The sequence below is a fragment of the Malaya genurostris genome, chromosome 3 (assembly GCF_030247185.1).
Source record: "Malaya genurostris strain Urasoe2022 chromosome 3, Malgen_1.1, whole genome shotgun sequence".
NCBI classification, from domain to species: Eukaryota; Metazoa; Arthropoda; class Insecta; order Diptera; family Culicidae; genus Malaya; species Malaya genurostris.
This window is the reverse complement of record NC_080572.1, coordinates 224951551-224968077: the sequence shown is the minus strand read 5'-3', so window position 1 is coordinate 224968077 and position 16527 is coordinate 224951551. Positions and strand designations below refer to the sequence as shown.

Genomic DNA, 16527 nt, shown 5'->3' with positions numbered 1-16527 from the left:
ATTCAAACGAAATTCAATAGCAAGCTATGGGACCATAATACCTTTTATTTGAATCTTAGTTTGTGAAAATCGGTTCAGCCATCTCTGAAAAAAGTGAGTGCATATTTTTTTCACTTTTTTGGTACATATCATCCTATATCTCCGGAACCGGAAGTCGGATCGGAATGAAATTCAATAGCAGGCTATGGGACTATGAGACCTTTCATTTGAATCTTTGTTTGTGAAAATCGGTTTGGCCATCTCTGAGAAAAGTGTGTGCATATTTTTGTTACATACACACACACACATACACACACACACATACACACACACACACACACGCACACAGACATTTGCTCAGTTCGTCGAGCTGAGTCGAATGGTATATGACATTCGGCCCTCCGGGCCTCGGTTAAAAAGTCGATTTTCACAGTGATTGCATAGCCTTTCTATATGAGAAAGGCAAAAAGGAATTTCGTGTGTTGATGAAACACTACTTTTTGATGAAAAAAGTGCCGCCGATACCAAAAATGGCTTGATGAGTGTTTTCCAGACTCTGCACTGGGCGAAGCAACAATTCGTAAGTGGTTTGCAAAATTTCGTAGTGGTCATATGAGCACCGAAGACGATGGACGCAGTGGACGTCCAAAAGAGGCTGTTACCGATGAAAACGTGAAAAAAATCCACAAAATGATTTTCAATGACCGTAAAGTGAAGTTGATCGAGATAGCTGGCACCCTAAAGATATCAAAGGAACGTGTTGGACATATTATTCACGAATATTTGTATATGAGAAAGCTTTGTGCAAAATGGGTGCCGCGTGAGCTCACAATCGATCAAAAACAACAACGAACTGATGATTCTGAGCAGTGTTTGGAGCTGTTATATCGAAATAAAACCGATTTTTTTCGTCGATATATAACAATGGACGAAACATGGCTCCATCACTTCACTCCGGAGTCCAATCGACAGTCAGCTGAGTGTACTGCACGCGATGAACCGAACCCAAAGCGTGGAAAGACTCAACAATCGGCCGGTAAGGTTATGGCGTCTGTATTTTGGGATTCGCATGGTATAATTTTTATCGACTACCTTGAAAAGGGAAAAACCATCAGCAGTGACTATTATATAGCGTTATTAGAGCGTTTGAAGGACGAAATTTAAAAAAAACGGCCTCATTTGAAGAAGAAAAAAGTTTTGTTTCATCAAGACAATGCACCGTTTCACAAGTCGATGAAAACCATGCTGAAATTGAACGAATTGGGCTTCGAATTGCTCCCTCATCCAGATTTGGCCCCCAGTGACTTTTTCCTGTTCTCAGACCTCAAGAGAATGCTCGCTGGTAAAAAATTTAGAAGCAAGGAAGAGGTAATCGCTGAAACTGAGGCCTATTTTGATCGCTATAATCGCTGTATCGCCTCTGATGGCAATTATGTTGAATAATAAAAACGAATTTTGGCAAAAAAAATGTGTGTTTCTATTAAACGATACGAACTTTTCAGCCGAACTGTTATGTGTACCACAAAGGGCAAACGATACCTTCAAATGGACCAGTGTGTTAGTAAATATATAATATGTTTCCGGATAAAACTATTAAATTCAGTAAGGAATTATATCCCCGCATATTTAAGTTACAGTTTGTTGTTTAATGCGATTAGAAACTAATGATTTGGCTAGCTTTTTACAGCTGCGAACTCATAATCAAACTTTTATATCATCAATGAAACAGCTTCATGTCCAAATTGTGGTACTCAAAAGGATAGATTTACCAAGCTGTAAATTCAGTCTATTTTCACTATTGAAGCTCTGTTTTTTCTAGTCGGTTACTAGAAATGAATTAGAACAAGATATCTAAAAGTTCGAGTAAACAATACTTAAAAATTTAAAATAGAAGCTCATAGAAAAAAGTCTCTAGAGTCCAGTATAGAGCAGAAGCAAGGGACTGCTACCACCATGACTACTTACAAAAAAAGGAGACAGTACTCAAAAATAATTCGTAAACAATACAATATATGAAAAATCACAATAATATACACTACGATGTATTCTAATTATTTGTCAAATTGTCGTTTAGGTATTGTCGCTCTCCCTTTATTTTTTCGATTTGATCTTCCCTAACGTATCAATCGTGTGTATTCCGGGAATGAAATTAATTTTGCATGCACATTCACATTTAGAACATAAATAAACTGTTCTTGAAACGTGCGCGTGCATACGAGGTCCAGTTAAAACAACACACGCGCCTTAGTGATTATTGAAATACACAAACACGTGACAGAAAAAACTCTCTTTTGCTCTAGCACAAACACGCACGCATTTATGAATTTTTGAATAATTTTGAGTTTGAAACGTTACGTCGTCAAGATTCTCTCCATCTGCCAAAATTTGTAAATTTGAATGAATTTGTGTCAAAAATCAATCTGAATTCGTATCAGAAATTATCCCAGTGAAAAAATTGTGTTTTGATGAGTTGATGTTACAGTTACGTGAAAAGTTATGTGAATATTTTCCACCCTACTTTTCACGTAGACTTTAATGGACTGGCATTTAAAAGCTTTTTAATGCATAATCCAGTAAGAGTTACGTGTTTCATAAATAGAATGGAATGTACTGTGCATATCAAATTTTAGATACCAGAGAATTACTATTTTAAATATTGGTTAATATCCGAAGGGAGATTTTTCTGATTTTCATATAAATATATGAAATGAAAAATACCATGGAAAATAAAACATTTTTTTCAGAAAATTAGCAACTGATAACGTCGTGGGAGTTCTAATCGATAAGTCGCCAGTAGTCGTTTTTGTTGTCACTGCCACCCAACCGAAACCGAAGTCGTGATCCGAGAACTCCCACAACACTACCGATTCAGGTTGAACTTGCATTACGTGGGTCCAGTGCCTCTAACATCATACCGATTTTGAACTCGTTTTTTCGATGGTGCAATGGCTTGTTTGAAGCAATCATTCAATCCAGACGAATACATGGAAACTTTCATACTGAAATGGTCCGGTCGATGTAGTAAAAATTCTTCTCTATTCAGTTTAGGGGATGTTCGTATAACATTCATTTTCGTCACGTAAAATACTCAATTTGACATTTGAAACCATTTTACGTGATTTTTCAAGTGAATCGAATGAATTTTTATTCAAGTGTGCGTAACTAGTAATGACTAATACTTTGAAAATGTAAAACATTCTTGTTCCTTCTTTAAATAAGCGTTTGTTTCCGAATTTGATTATCAGATGCTTTCATATAACTGCTGTTAAGAAAGCCAAAATGGGTTTTGAGGACTCGGCGCCTTCCAGCAAGAACATCCGGTCATATAATAAAGAATTTTGCTATACCAGAGCGCCTGATGATTTTGTTAGAAGGGTGCGTCTTACTCATTTCAAACCTTCAGGGAATTGGCAATCCACTCCATCATCCAGTTATTCACTTGTGAGATACCCTGATGCCCCTCCCCGTTGTCGATATAATTGTACATAATACAATATAATATAATATAATATAACATATTATAATACAATGCATCACACTAGAACATAACATAATTTGATATAATATAATATAATATAATATAATATTATATTATATTATATTATATTATATTATATAATACTACCTAAATTACCCGGCGTTGTTCGAATATGTTTCGTGAAGGAGAGCCCGAACAAAATTCTAGAAATTGTCCTGCCCATTGAAATAATCTGATTGAAATGAAACACAACTTAGACGGCAACCCGATTAAACAATACTCCGTTCATGTTCAGATGGCGAATGATCAGTGTCCGATCTCAGATCTCCAAATAGTCATTTGTTTTATGTTTGAACCTTTTGTTAGGAACATTTAAAACACCTTTCTTTCTATAGATACAACATTCCTCGTCACATCCAATCTACAATACATAAGGCTTCCATGGTTATAAACACTTGCTACTTCCTCCTCGTTATAAAAATTCTTATGACATCATTCTTTCCACGTAATCGCTCAAAACTTTCCTTCTGATAATGATTATTTTATAACGAAAGGCAGTTTATCATCATAACAAACATTTGTACTATAGACTTTTTTTATATAATTTATTTTATCCCGTCTTTAACCATTTTGTACAAATGTTGTCGTAAACTTATTTCCATCACCTTGGGTCTTAATTTACATAAAAAATGCACATTAATTGTTTGATTTCTTCGTCAATTCAGATCAATGCTGAGAATACTTATCCACCCTCCCTCCTGTGAATATTTTTGTGAACTTAATTCAGTTGCTAGGAATATGCTGTACTCGTAAAGAAGTACCAATTTTTCGAAAGAACCCGATCAATTTTCTTTTACTTCCCATGTTCGGGGCACTTGCTACACTATATTTTGATGTGAAAGTAGTATCTGTATTAGTCAAAAAGTATCGTTTCACTTCGAATAAATTTTACATTGAACTCCCCTTTTGGTAGTTAACTTACTACAGGTCTCCTTCATGATTACCCTGAATAGTGTAGAAAGTATTTGTGTTCTTAAAAAATATCGAACTTTGGTATATGTACCAAATTTGGTTGCGATTCGTTTAATTGTTTCATAGTTATGCTGAGACCTTACATACACAGACCTTGAAATTCTTGCCCCACTCTTGTTTTTCGAAAAATGTGAGATGAAATTTATTTTCAAAATTCTCTCCTTCTAGTCTAAATACCCCGTTGTTTGTCGATGAATAATACAGATTTTACAATATACACCCCTTTGTGACCACCTCTGAATTGCAGTTTGGTGATAATCTACTGAGTAGTTATATAACTTTGCCGATGTATACAAACAATTTGATTTCCAGTTTTTTCATTGGCGACACTTGCTATCCTTTCATTCGTATAAATATACTTACGACCATCTTTTAGTTGTTATAAATATCTGTGCCTGTCGAAAAATGTCGATTTTCGGTAAATTCGAAACAATTTACTTCAAATTTCTTCTGTTTACAAACACTTACAAGTCGTCTGTCTTTGACTGAGTATACTTTTACTTGGTCATAGAAGTATCTCATTTGACAGACACTTTGACCGTACCGATTACAGCTGACGATGATTTTAGTCAGTCTGTCAAGGACAATTTGCAGCTCTGGCCACAGTTAAGGACAATTTCTACGCTTCCTCTTCCATTAAAATACCCTTATGACCATCTCAGAAGAGCAAGATGTATCTGTGCCAAGTTTGGTGGCAATTCGTAGTTTCGTAGTTTCGGAATTATGCCGTTTTAAACATCACACCCAGGCACGTACCCAGAGGGGGGGCCCGAGGGGCCCTGGCCCCTCCCGAAATCAGAATAATAATGAATGACACGAAGAGAACAGTGTCAAAACTAATGGCGTTTTCGTTTTTAATTTGCACTACACCGGTGCAGTGCTACACTGAGGAATGAATAAACGAACAAAAATGACGAAAACATAAACAGTAACCATTGACTACAATTAACAATTCCATTGCACAGAGCTAGACCAAACTTCTGATGAATGCTACACCAGAGGTATCGGTGCAGAAAAAGTGTAGCACTGGTGTAGTGCAATTGATAAAAACGAACGGTTTAGGTGCAGCTTTCGCTACACTGGTGTAGTGCAATTTAAAAACGAAAACGACATAAATGAACTGGAGGTTAAATCCAGGCACAATAAACGACAATTATAAAAAAGACACTAAATTGTACTGGGTGACCGGAAAGAGAAAGTTCGCTAACTTACCATAGTTTTGCAAGATTCTGCAGATAAGGAAGTTATCCTGCAACTGGATGCCGTATATGCTTATTTAAGACTTAAAAGACGAGCAAGTGCACTTCTAGTACATGTTTGGATGGATTCATTATTATACGCTAGAGTACAAAATGATTACTCAACAATGGACGAAGTTGTGCTTCGAAACGGCACTAGTGAATGGGTCGGAAAGATTACGACCTGGGTTTCTGGGATTGTCATAGTATACTTTTGAAGGATTACCTCAATACAAATGAAAGGGCCTTACATGAAGTACATGAGCATCGCTGCTACGGTTAAAATCAACGGTTTAGGGCTCCAGTTGCTTGCCCATCCACCTTGTTCACCTGATTTGGCTTCTTCGAACTATTATCTGTTCCAAAACCTCAAGTCAGCTCTGAGAAATCGATGTGAGTTTCGTTTTGGAATTTTAGACCGCTGCTTTCGCGACCTGATACCGAAACCTGTATAACCAGAGTAAGTTTGTGTGGCCATCAACTAATATGACCTACAAATTTAGAAGATGTTTTCCGTTCTCCACGAATCTGAGTAAGGGAGCAATCTCGGACTACTTTCGAAATCTTTCACAAGTCTTGTGGATTTTTGTGCTCTAGAAATGGATATTTAGAAGACATGTGCGACTGAAATGGCATAATAGTAAACGTTAAGAAATGTAACACAACAGCCTTCTCTCGGTCACAGTTACAAATTTAATTTAAATGCTTAATAATGATAGTTCCAGTGTCTGTTGGAAACACCGGTAAAAGGCGCACCGAAAATTATGTACATAAGCAATCCTCAGTAACATATTTTTTTATCTTTGGGCCCCTCCCGAAATGAATTTTTCCCTTCTATGAAAATCGTTATAGAATCTTCAATTATTATTAAATCGATGTTTTTTTACTGAATGTTAAACTTATTTCAAAGGCTTTCTGAACGAATAAAAAAATAGAACTGTCAATCTTTATTGCACTAAAAAAGTTTGTGCAAAACGGCGTACAGAAAATAGAACACATAATAAATGTGCTATGTGCAACGTCCACTTGTGCTAAACAAGTACACGAAATCGGTTCGTAGAATACCTTAACTAACTAATTATTTTACTATTCTGATAATTAAAGCAATTAATGTAATAAATTAAATTACGATATAATAAACCCAACTCGACGTTTATTTATTTCTGATTTGTTTATTTATTTCACTCTGTTTTGTTTTTCTGGTGACATTTTCTTATTTTACACCCACAATAGCTAAAATATTGTGTTGTACTGACATATTTCGTCCTGAATACCTTATGGTCGTGAAAGAGTTAATGACACTTGCTACGCTCCCTTCCCTATAGAGATACACCTTCAACCGTCTCTGAAATGCAAGAAGTACCTGTGCCAAGTTTGGTGGCAATCCGTTCAGTAGTTCCGAAGTTATGGCGTTACGTACATACAAGCTTACATCTATATATATATATATATATATATATATAAATATATATATATATATATATATATATATATATATATATATATATATATATATATATATATATATATATATATATATATATATATATATATATATATATATATATATAAATATATATATATATATATATATATATATATATATATATATAAGTATATATAAATATATATATATATATATATATATATATATATATATATATATATATATATATATATGTATATATATATATATATATATATATATATATATATATATATATATATATATATATATGTATATATATATATATATATATATATATATATATATATATATATATATATATATATATATATATATATATATATATATATATATATATATATATGTATATATATATATATATATATATATATATATATATATATATATATATATATATATATATATATATATATATATATATATATATATATATATATATATATATATATATATATATATATATATATATATATATATATATATATATATATATACAATACACAATATGATATAATGCAGTATATAACAGTTAAGGTCGCAGTGTAAGTTATGCTCTTCTTTCGTCGCAGTACTGCAGAAAATATACTATTTCTCTTTTAAAAATAATAATAATAATAATAATAATAATATATAGTATGAGGTAATATAATTCAATTCAATATATAATAAATAATGTAATAAACAACAGAATTATATGTTGCAATACTATATATATTATGATAAATATTGCACTTTAGGGTGGGCATTAACTTATGAGCCATTTCGCATCACTAACGCAGAAGGCGATAACACCCAGCCGTTCTATTGACCAAATGTCATATAGACACACGGGGGGAGGCATGAGATAGGAACTTGTGATCTCACAATTTGACGACCAGCTACACTTTTCCACAATGAATCTTTTTCCAAACCACAAGTTGGGAAGCTGTAGTTGAAGGTTGAAGCTACACAACGGTATAGACATAGTTGTAATGGATGCTTTTTTTGATTTTTCTAAAAGTTTCCGGCATAGTCCCGGTCTCCCTTAACCGACAAATCGTAATGTTTTTCAATGGTATTTGAAAATGTTTACGAATGCCCGTCCTGACTACCATTTGTTTTCTTCGATGGGTCACACATTGATTGAGCAGTACTTCAATTTCTAGAAAGAAGTCAAGTTTTGGGTGTCTGATTGGTTTGCTTCAAAGAACGATTCATTTCTATTGGCGCGGTATTCAAAAAATTGTCAGAAAAGTAGTCAATATGTGTAGAAAAGCAATGGACAATACATTTTTTTAATTTTCCCGTTCAAAATTTAAAAAAAATGTTAAAATCATTTTAACACAATTAAAAACGCTCACTTCATCCCGGTATAACTAGTATGATTTAATAATACTATAAACCGTTGAGATTAATAATCAAATAATTTCTCATCACAGTGAAATTCCGATCCTCAAATTATTAATTCAAAGTAAAATTCAATCCATGAAATCAAAGAGAACCCCCGATGAAGCAATCCATTAAGTGGAATGTTCATATAAATCTGTCGCCCGTCTCAGTTGATTGGCATCGGAGAGATTACCACTTCGAGCCAGTAACGCTGGCTCAATGCTAGCTCAACACAGCTCGTAACAAATATATAAACAAGCGCTAATCACTTGGGTTGGGGACCAATCTCGCAGCGACAAATGGCCACTGCACTGTCACCATTTATACTAACCGTTTTCTCATCGTAACCTCCACCTCGTTCTCTCTCTCTCTCTCTCTCGGCGATGGTTCGTGGTCATATTCGCTAGCAGCGAATACCATTCAGTACCATTCTGGACAGAGAGTCGGTAATAGCTATAGATATTCTCCGTCCTCCTCCTCCTCCCTCTCCTCCGACCGACTGTGGTTAGTAAAACAAAAAAGAAATACAAAACACGCGCTTCACTGCGTACTTTTCAACAAATTAGCTGTATAATCAATAAAAAGCTGCCACTTTAGCGTAGCCGTCTCTTTTCACACTTAGTCATAACGATTAAGCGAGCGAACAGAGTAGCTTCTCGGTACCCCCTCGGATGGGGGTTCAGTGAGAAGTGGGTGTTGGTTGGGTGCTCATACTATGCCATGCCATGCCATGCCATACCAAGCCAAGCAAGTCATGAGACCCGCATCGTCGGAAGGCGCGCACACACGATAAACCGACGGTATAAGCTTGGCGGCAGGCGAGCAACACAAATTGTTGTACAAGCATAAGCAGATTGACTTCTCGCTTCTAGTGTAAGTAGCGACGGACTGGCAATGTCCAAATCTACTTCGGTTTAGGCTGCTGGCCCGACCATGCTCTGACGAAACTTGAATATTGCTGATGTAAACGAAAGCAACTAATTGAGCATGCCAGCTTCTACACGGTGGACAGTGTCTCTCGTTCAAGTCCCAGCGGGCCAACCGAAAATGGAGCACGAACAGAACCGCGGGCCCGGAGCTTGGCATGGATGGGAAACAGAATGGGCATTTAATTTCACTTCACTCCATCGTCGTTTCGTGTTTGTGTCAGAGCCCTGGTGAAGAGGCCTGCCTCCCCCAACCGTCTTCTCCGTAGGGGAATGGTTCCATTCTTCGCTGTAATGCTGTCGTGTGGTCTCATTTTACTGATTCGATTTGGTATTTAGCTTGTTTCTGTTTCACTTTTGTTTTATCAGTTAAACGACGGAAGCGAAGCGAGTGTTGCTTGTAATATAGAGTAGCGCAGTTTGCAAGATCAAATGAAATGAGTATATTTTAAACCCCCCTTTTTTACAGGGTTATGGTTGCCTAATCACTGCAACGTTTGTCCCGAAAGATTCTCCTATTACGTATTGGTTTCATGCTACCGTAAAAAAAACAACATGTATGATAATCGCCCTTTTTTTATCATTTCTCCTTCGTTTCAGACGTTCTAGTGGCCGACCCAGAATACAACCCTACACGGTCGCGTAGATGAAGCCCACCAAGCCACGGCTGCTAGACTTCCGTGTCTAGTGCAGAGGCACTCCAGCGAACTGGCGTTTCCGGTTGCGATCACCAGCACCATCACCCCAGTAGTTGACCTAGTGCAGCAAAACGGCCACCAGCAACGGCCAACGGTCAGGGGTCTCACCTGGGGTGCTAGGTTCGATCTTGAGGGGCTAATATGGCCACACCGCCAACCGAGGGAGAAATCAGAGTGGGTCCCGGCCATCAGGTAAACGATATCTATGTACGTAAGCCCAAGTTCAAAAACTCACTGAAATCACAACACGGTAAAAAGCAAAGTGTCTTTCCCGACAGCGGATTTGATTGTCATGTTTTTTCTGTTTCGTTTGTTAAGTTTAAGTAATTACTTAGATCTTGTAGATGATCTACACACGCGTGAATGCCTGATTCGTAACCTCTGAGTATTTCTTTCTCTCTCTCATTTCGTTCCTCTTTCTTTACGATGGAAAACGCAATTTCCTCTGCGTGCGTACCAACATTCCGAGCCGTGTCAGTTGTTTACGGCCACAACGTTTCCCAATCTAACTGTGAAAAACGTTTCCGCGGCAAGCACATAAATTAATACAACTAAACTAAAACACTGCAATAGAAACCACAATGAAAAAAAAAACAAAAACAAAATAACACGCGCAGCACCAATCGTCCATCCGTCGCTAATCTTTCATCTAAAGCAATTTTAAAACACTCCTATTCAATATGTGATGAGAAAAACATGACTGCTATCTACATAAACACACACCTTTGCTTCTTTTTGTACTCTTTTTTGTACGTGCCGTAAAGTGTAACATTAAATAATGTTTCTGTAAACTTTGTTATCCAAGTATTAGGGTGGTTCATATCAGTTCGCTGTCAGTATTTCAAAATTTTACGGTTTTTATGACTCTTAGTGTAAACCTGTTCCAAACTATTTTTGTCTAGTCCCCCCGCTTCCGATGGGAAGCGCGAAAAGACTAGAGTTTTTTATTTTATGTTCTTATTGAACTAATTTTTGGGATCTATTTTTATAATCACTCTTCATTTTGCAGACCCATAGAAGAACCATTATAAAAATATACCGCTAGATGCTAGACCATGATCAACAGATTAGATAGATCACTTCCGATCACGTCGAATAAGGGTAACGGATCTGCTGTCTCTGTTCTTAAGAGTGAGATGAAAATAGGTGTACTCGAATTTTCAAGTCGCCATAACTCTACTAATGTGATGACTATTGATTCAATAGCCCTACTGGGTGGAAAGAAAAATAACTGTATGTCAACCGAACTGCGCGGCACAGCCATTAGTAACACATGGACTGAAAAGTCCTGGGCTTAACAAAGAGAAATTTTTCCAGCACAGCACATTTCAATACCAGTTTTATAGAACGATTTATCGTTTGCCTTAAAATAGGTCTCAGTTTCAGCGATAACCTCTTCATTCGTGCGAAATTTCTTATCGGGGAGGATTTTTTTCATGTCTGCGAACAGCCAGTAGTCCTTGGGGCCAAATCTGGCGAATACGGTGAATGTGGGAGCAATTCGAAGATCAATTCATGTAGTTTTGCCATTGTTTTGATTGACTTGTGACACGGTGCGTTGTCTTGATGAAACAATTTCTTTGCCATATGCGGTAGTTTCCTTGCCTTCAAACGCTTCAATGACGCTTTATAATATTCACTGTTAATGGCATTTCCTTTTTCCAGATAGTCGCTAAATATTACACCACGCACATCCCAAAATACCGAAGCCATAACCTTTCCAGCCGATTGTTGTGCTTTGGACGAGGTTCACCAGTTGCTATCCACTCAGATGACAATCGTTTTGATTCCGGAGTGAAGTGACGAATTCATGTTCCATCCATTGTCACATATCGACGCAAAAATTTCGGTTTGTTACGTTTAAACATGGCCAAACACTGCTCAGAATCATCAACACGTTCTCGTTTTTGGTCAACAGTGAGCTAACGTGTCAACCACTTTGAACAGAGTTGTTGTTTTGAAGATATTGCTCCATCCCATTTGAATGATAGAACAGTAAAGTAAAATTTTGTTCAGTTTCATTTTCGTATTTTTTTGTTTGACTCAAATTTTGCGTAAGTATGAGAGAGTGTTCGGTTACCGGCACCCTTTTCTTTTAAGCTTATAACTTCTTACTAAGTGCACATTATGCAGACATCTATACATCAATGAAAAGCTAAAGTCCCTAGCTAACAACTGAATAAGAAACTAAGTTGATTCAATCGTTTGAAAAAACTTTATTATCAATTTAATAAAGTGATAAATTTTGGCCATTTCAAAAAAAGTGTTCATTTACCGGCACCCCAAGAAATTTCGCTAAAAATGAAAAAATATAAGTAAAATCTGCAATTATTCAAAGAAAAAACGGTACGGCGTTTTGGACAAAAGTCTTCATTGTCTGATGGTGCATTAAAGTTCATTTTTCGTGACTTGGACGATTTTTTTGAAGTCACCATGGCTAACAAAACCTGAGAACCAAAGCTTTTACGTATAGGACGGATGTATAGAAGCCGCCATGTTGTCCACGTGTTGCATATCACAATAAGTTTAGCTGGTAAAAATGAAAAGATCGCGCCAATTTTCAAAAGTCTGTAATTTCTGACGAATGTCTGCAAACAATCGAAGTTTCAAAAGTCTTTAGACAAAAAAAGGTTTACATGTGAGCTAAGAAATTTGATAATTTACAGACAAATTTGTAGACTTGGCATCTCTGCATATCACTGACAATTTTTCGCGATTTGTCGAAAGAAATGGGGTACCGGTAACCGAACACCTTTCGGTGCCGTAGCCGAAATCGGTAGACATTTTAAAAATGACCAAAACAAAATTTTGGTTGCTATAATCTTGATAGCATCCGGTATAAAATCACGTAATAGATCGATTTCACCTCATAAATATTCAATCCACTCCACCTTTTCGATAGATGCTTTTCAATTTATGATACTAAAAAAAGGCATACAAAACTTTAGTGTTGATTTTCACGGAATTAAAATTTGTTTTAAGCGCAACAAAAAGTGCAAGCGTCTGTTTGCTTTGGTATCCGGCACAAAAAGAACGTGCTACTATTACACACACATGACATTTTTCGGAATGACGCTATCTGCTTTCTGTTAAAAGTTATGGTGGGGTGCCGGCAACCGAACATCTTCCCCTATTTAACATGACCAAAAATTACAATTTGCATCATCAGTTTGCCATTTTGACTATTGCGTTACTACAGGGTGGGTCATTCAAAGTGGAAGCATCAGGCAACCCAATAACTTTTTATAGAACAACTTGTCAGATCGACTAATGACATGACCGTGTTGGAATGTTTATTCAAAATTTCCTGCACTTTCGGAATCGGAGACTAAGAACCGGTTGGTTCATTCGGCAATCGCTTAACAAGACCTAAAAATTGGAATTCTTTTCAGCACCGTTCCGGAGTTCTTACGCTCTTCGTTGACGGTTTGGAATTTTTAATATTCAACTCCTTATAATTCCGGAAGTGGACGACGGACCCGGATTAAATTTAGAATGTGGTAATAGTACTATGGAAGCATTCATTTGAATTTAATGTTGTAAGAATTTTCTCAAATCAAAATCTTCAAACAAGTAAAATGTATAAACCAATTTTAGGGAAATGGCTTCTCTTTACACGATCACTTATGAAACAACTCTTTTAAAATTCAATGTTTGTACCGATCAATTTTTTTTGTATTTGTTGTAACATCAAAAGACAAATTGTGGTCCTAATTATAGTTTCTAGAAGTAAGTAAAAAGTTGGCTGGTATTGTTCTACGTGGAAGGTTGAAGTCGAACACAGATCATCCGGTAATTCCAGATCCGGGAATCGGATTCAGACAAAATTCAGGAATTTACTATGAGATCTTAAGGCCTTCCTTTTAAATCTACGTTTATGGAGAACGGTTCAGCATTCTCCGTTCACACACACACTTTTTGCGTTCTCTAACAATTTTAGTTGAACAGTATATGACGCTTGGTCGTACGGGTCACGTTTCAAAAGTCGGTTATCACAGTGATTGTATAACCTTTCTGTATGAGAAAGGTAAAAACTATATGACATAAAATAAATTACATGAAATAGTTTTGGTCGTACGGAAAGTAGAGGTTCACGTAGATGCCACAAGGATTAGTACCGAGCGCACACGTCGTATTTTGGGTGAGATTTTGTGGTTAGAAAGATTATCCGGCCACTGAGTGTCGCACATGCTGATTCTGGACCAGATATGCGAGCGCGAGTGCACTTCGGAAGCCTGTTTGGCCCTGTTGATGCGGAATATGCCGGCAAACAAAAGCATCAAAACTTTCGGCTAAAATTGAACAATTAGGGTTTCAATTTTGTTAACATACTCCTTTTAACCCGTTCTGGCTTTCTCGAACCTCAAAAGACTAAGAGTCGATTGAAATAGCACAGAAAAATATGAATTTAACAGGTGTCATAATTTTACAAACGATACAATTCATAACTACTTAATTTGTCAAATGTTGTAAGGTTCCATTTGTACAGAATTTTACAGGCTCCGAGTGTGATTTGCACTGTTGCTATCAATCTTTTGTATTTTATGTTATTCGATTTCATGCCATTTAAAAAAAAATTTAAAAAATCACACAATTTTGCAAGTTCTTGAATATATGAATTTATATACCTTATGATCAAAAAAGAACCGGAATTTTATTAAAAACCTGTCTTAATCCACCTAGTGGTGTAATGATGCCTTTCTCATGTACATATAATATTGTGGTATTCTATTCAAAAATTTTCTCTTCGATTTTTGAAAGAAACCAAGTGATTGTTTATGCATAACATACAGAATAAAACAGTGCTTTGATTGCGTAAGCCATCCTTAAGAGAACGAAATGGGTTCACTATTATATGCACTTCCGGCACCGGAACCCGAGAACCGGTATAGACAAAGTCGGTTCGTACGGCAACCAACTAACATGACACACAAACTCTTCTAGTACGCACTCTATAACTCCGGATTCGGAAGTCGGATCCGGATGAAATTCAGGAATTCCGTATGGGACCAGAAGACCTTTCATTTGAATCTAAGTTTGTGAAAATCGGTCAAACCATCGCTGAGAAAAGTGAGTGAGAACCATTTTGGTATATATGACCACTATTTCCGGTACTTCCGGAACCGGATACCGGGAGCCAGGATAGCCGGAATCGGTTTGATTAGTTGCCTACTGATAATGACTATCGATTTGTGTAGTTTTGAGACCAGTTTAGAAAAATTTTCACGTTTTTTGTTTCGCCGGTTAAAGTGACGGTGTACAATATTGAACACACTTTACCCTATAATTTCGGAACCGGAAGTCGGATCCGGATGAAATTCAGAAATTCCGTATGGGACCGGGAGACCTTTCATTTGAATCTAAGTTTGTGAAAATCGGTCAAACCATCGCTGAGAAAAGTGAGTGAGATCCATTTTGGTATATATGACCACTATTTCCGGTACTTCCGGAACCGGATACCAGGAACCAGGATAGCCGGAATCGGTTTGATTAGTTGCCTACTGATAATGACTATCGATTTGTGTAGTTTTGAGACCAGTTTAGAAAAATTTTCACGTTTTTTGCTTCGCCGGTTAAAGTGACGGTGTACAATATTGAACACACTTTACCCTATAATTTCGGAACCGGAAGTCGAATCCGGATGAAATTCAGGAATTCCGTATGGGACCGGGAGACCTTTCATTTGAATCTAAGTTTGTGAAAATCGGTCAAACCATCGCTGAGAAAAGTGCGTGAGAACCATTTTGGTATATATGACCACTATTTCCGGTACTTCCGGAACCGGATACCGGGAACCAGGATAGCCGGAATCGGTTTGTTTAGTTGCCTACTGATAATGACTATCGATTTGTGTAGTTTTGAGACCAGTTTAGAAAAATTTTCACGTTTTTTGTTTCGCCGGTTAAAGTGACGGTGTACAATATTGAACACACTTTACCCTATAATTTCGGAACCGGAAGTCGGATCCGGATGAAATTCAGAAATTCCGTATGGGACCGGGAGACCTTTCATTTGAATCTAAGTTTGTGAAAATCGGTCAAACCATCGCTGAGAAAAGTGAGTGAGATCCATTTTGGTATATATGACCACTATTTCTGGTACTTCCGGAACCGGATACCAGGAACCAGGATAGCCGGAATCGGTTTGATTAGTTGCCTACTGATAATGACTATCGATTTGTGTAGTTTTGAGACCAGTTTAGAACATTTTTTACGTTTTTTGTTTCGCCGGTTTAAGTGACGGTGTACAATATTGAACACACTTTACCCTATAATTTCGGAACCGGAAGTCGGATCCGGATGAAATTCAGGAATTCCGT

General features: G+C 36.6%; 1 protein-coding gene across 8 annotated transcripts in view; it reads left to right on the top strand.

The window, feature by feature from the left end:
• LOC131438707 (arginine-glutamic acid dipeptide repeats protein) overlaps positions 1 to 16527 on the top strand; it is a 139975-nt gene that overhangs the window by 92379 nt on the left and 31069 nt on the right. For 7 of the 8 annotated variants that reach the window (XM_058608904.1, XM_058608903.1, XM_058608900.1 and 4 more), the window contains exon 4: positions 10111 to 10415. In XM_058608904.1, the coding sequence (XP_058464887.1) occupies positions 10350 to 10415 (66 nt within the window). In that variant the 5' untranslated portion in view covers positions 10111 to 10349. The remainder of the gene's footprint in view (positions 1 to 10110; positions 10416 to 16527) is intronic. The other variant, XM_058608898.1, reaches the window with a different exon arrangement.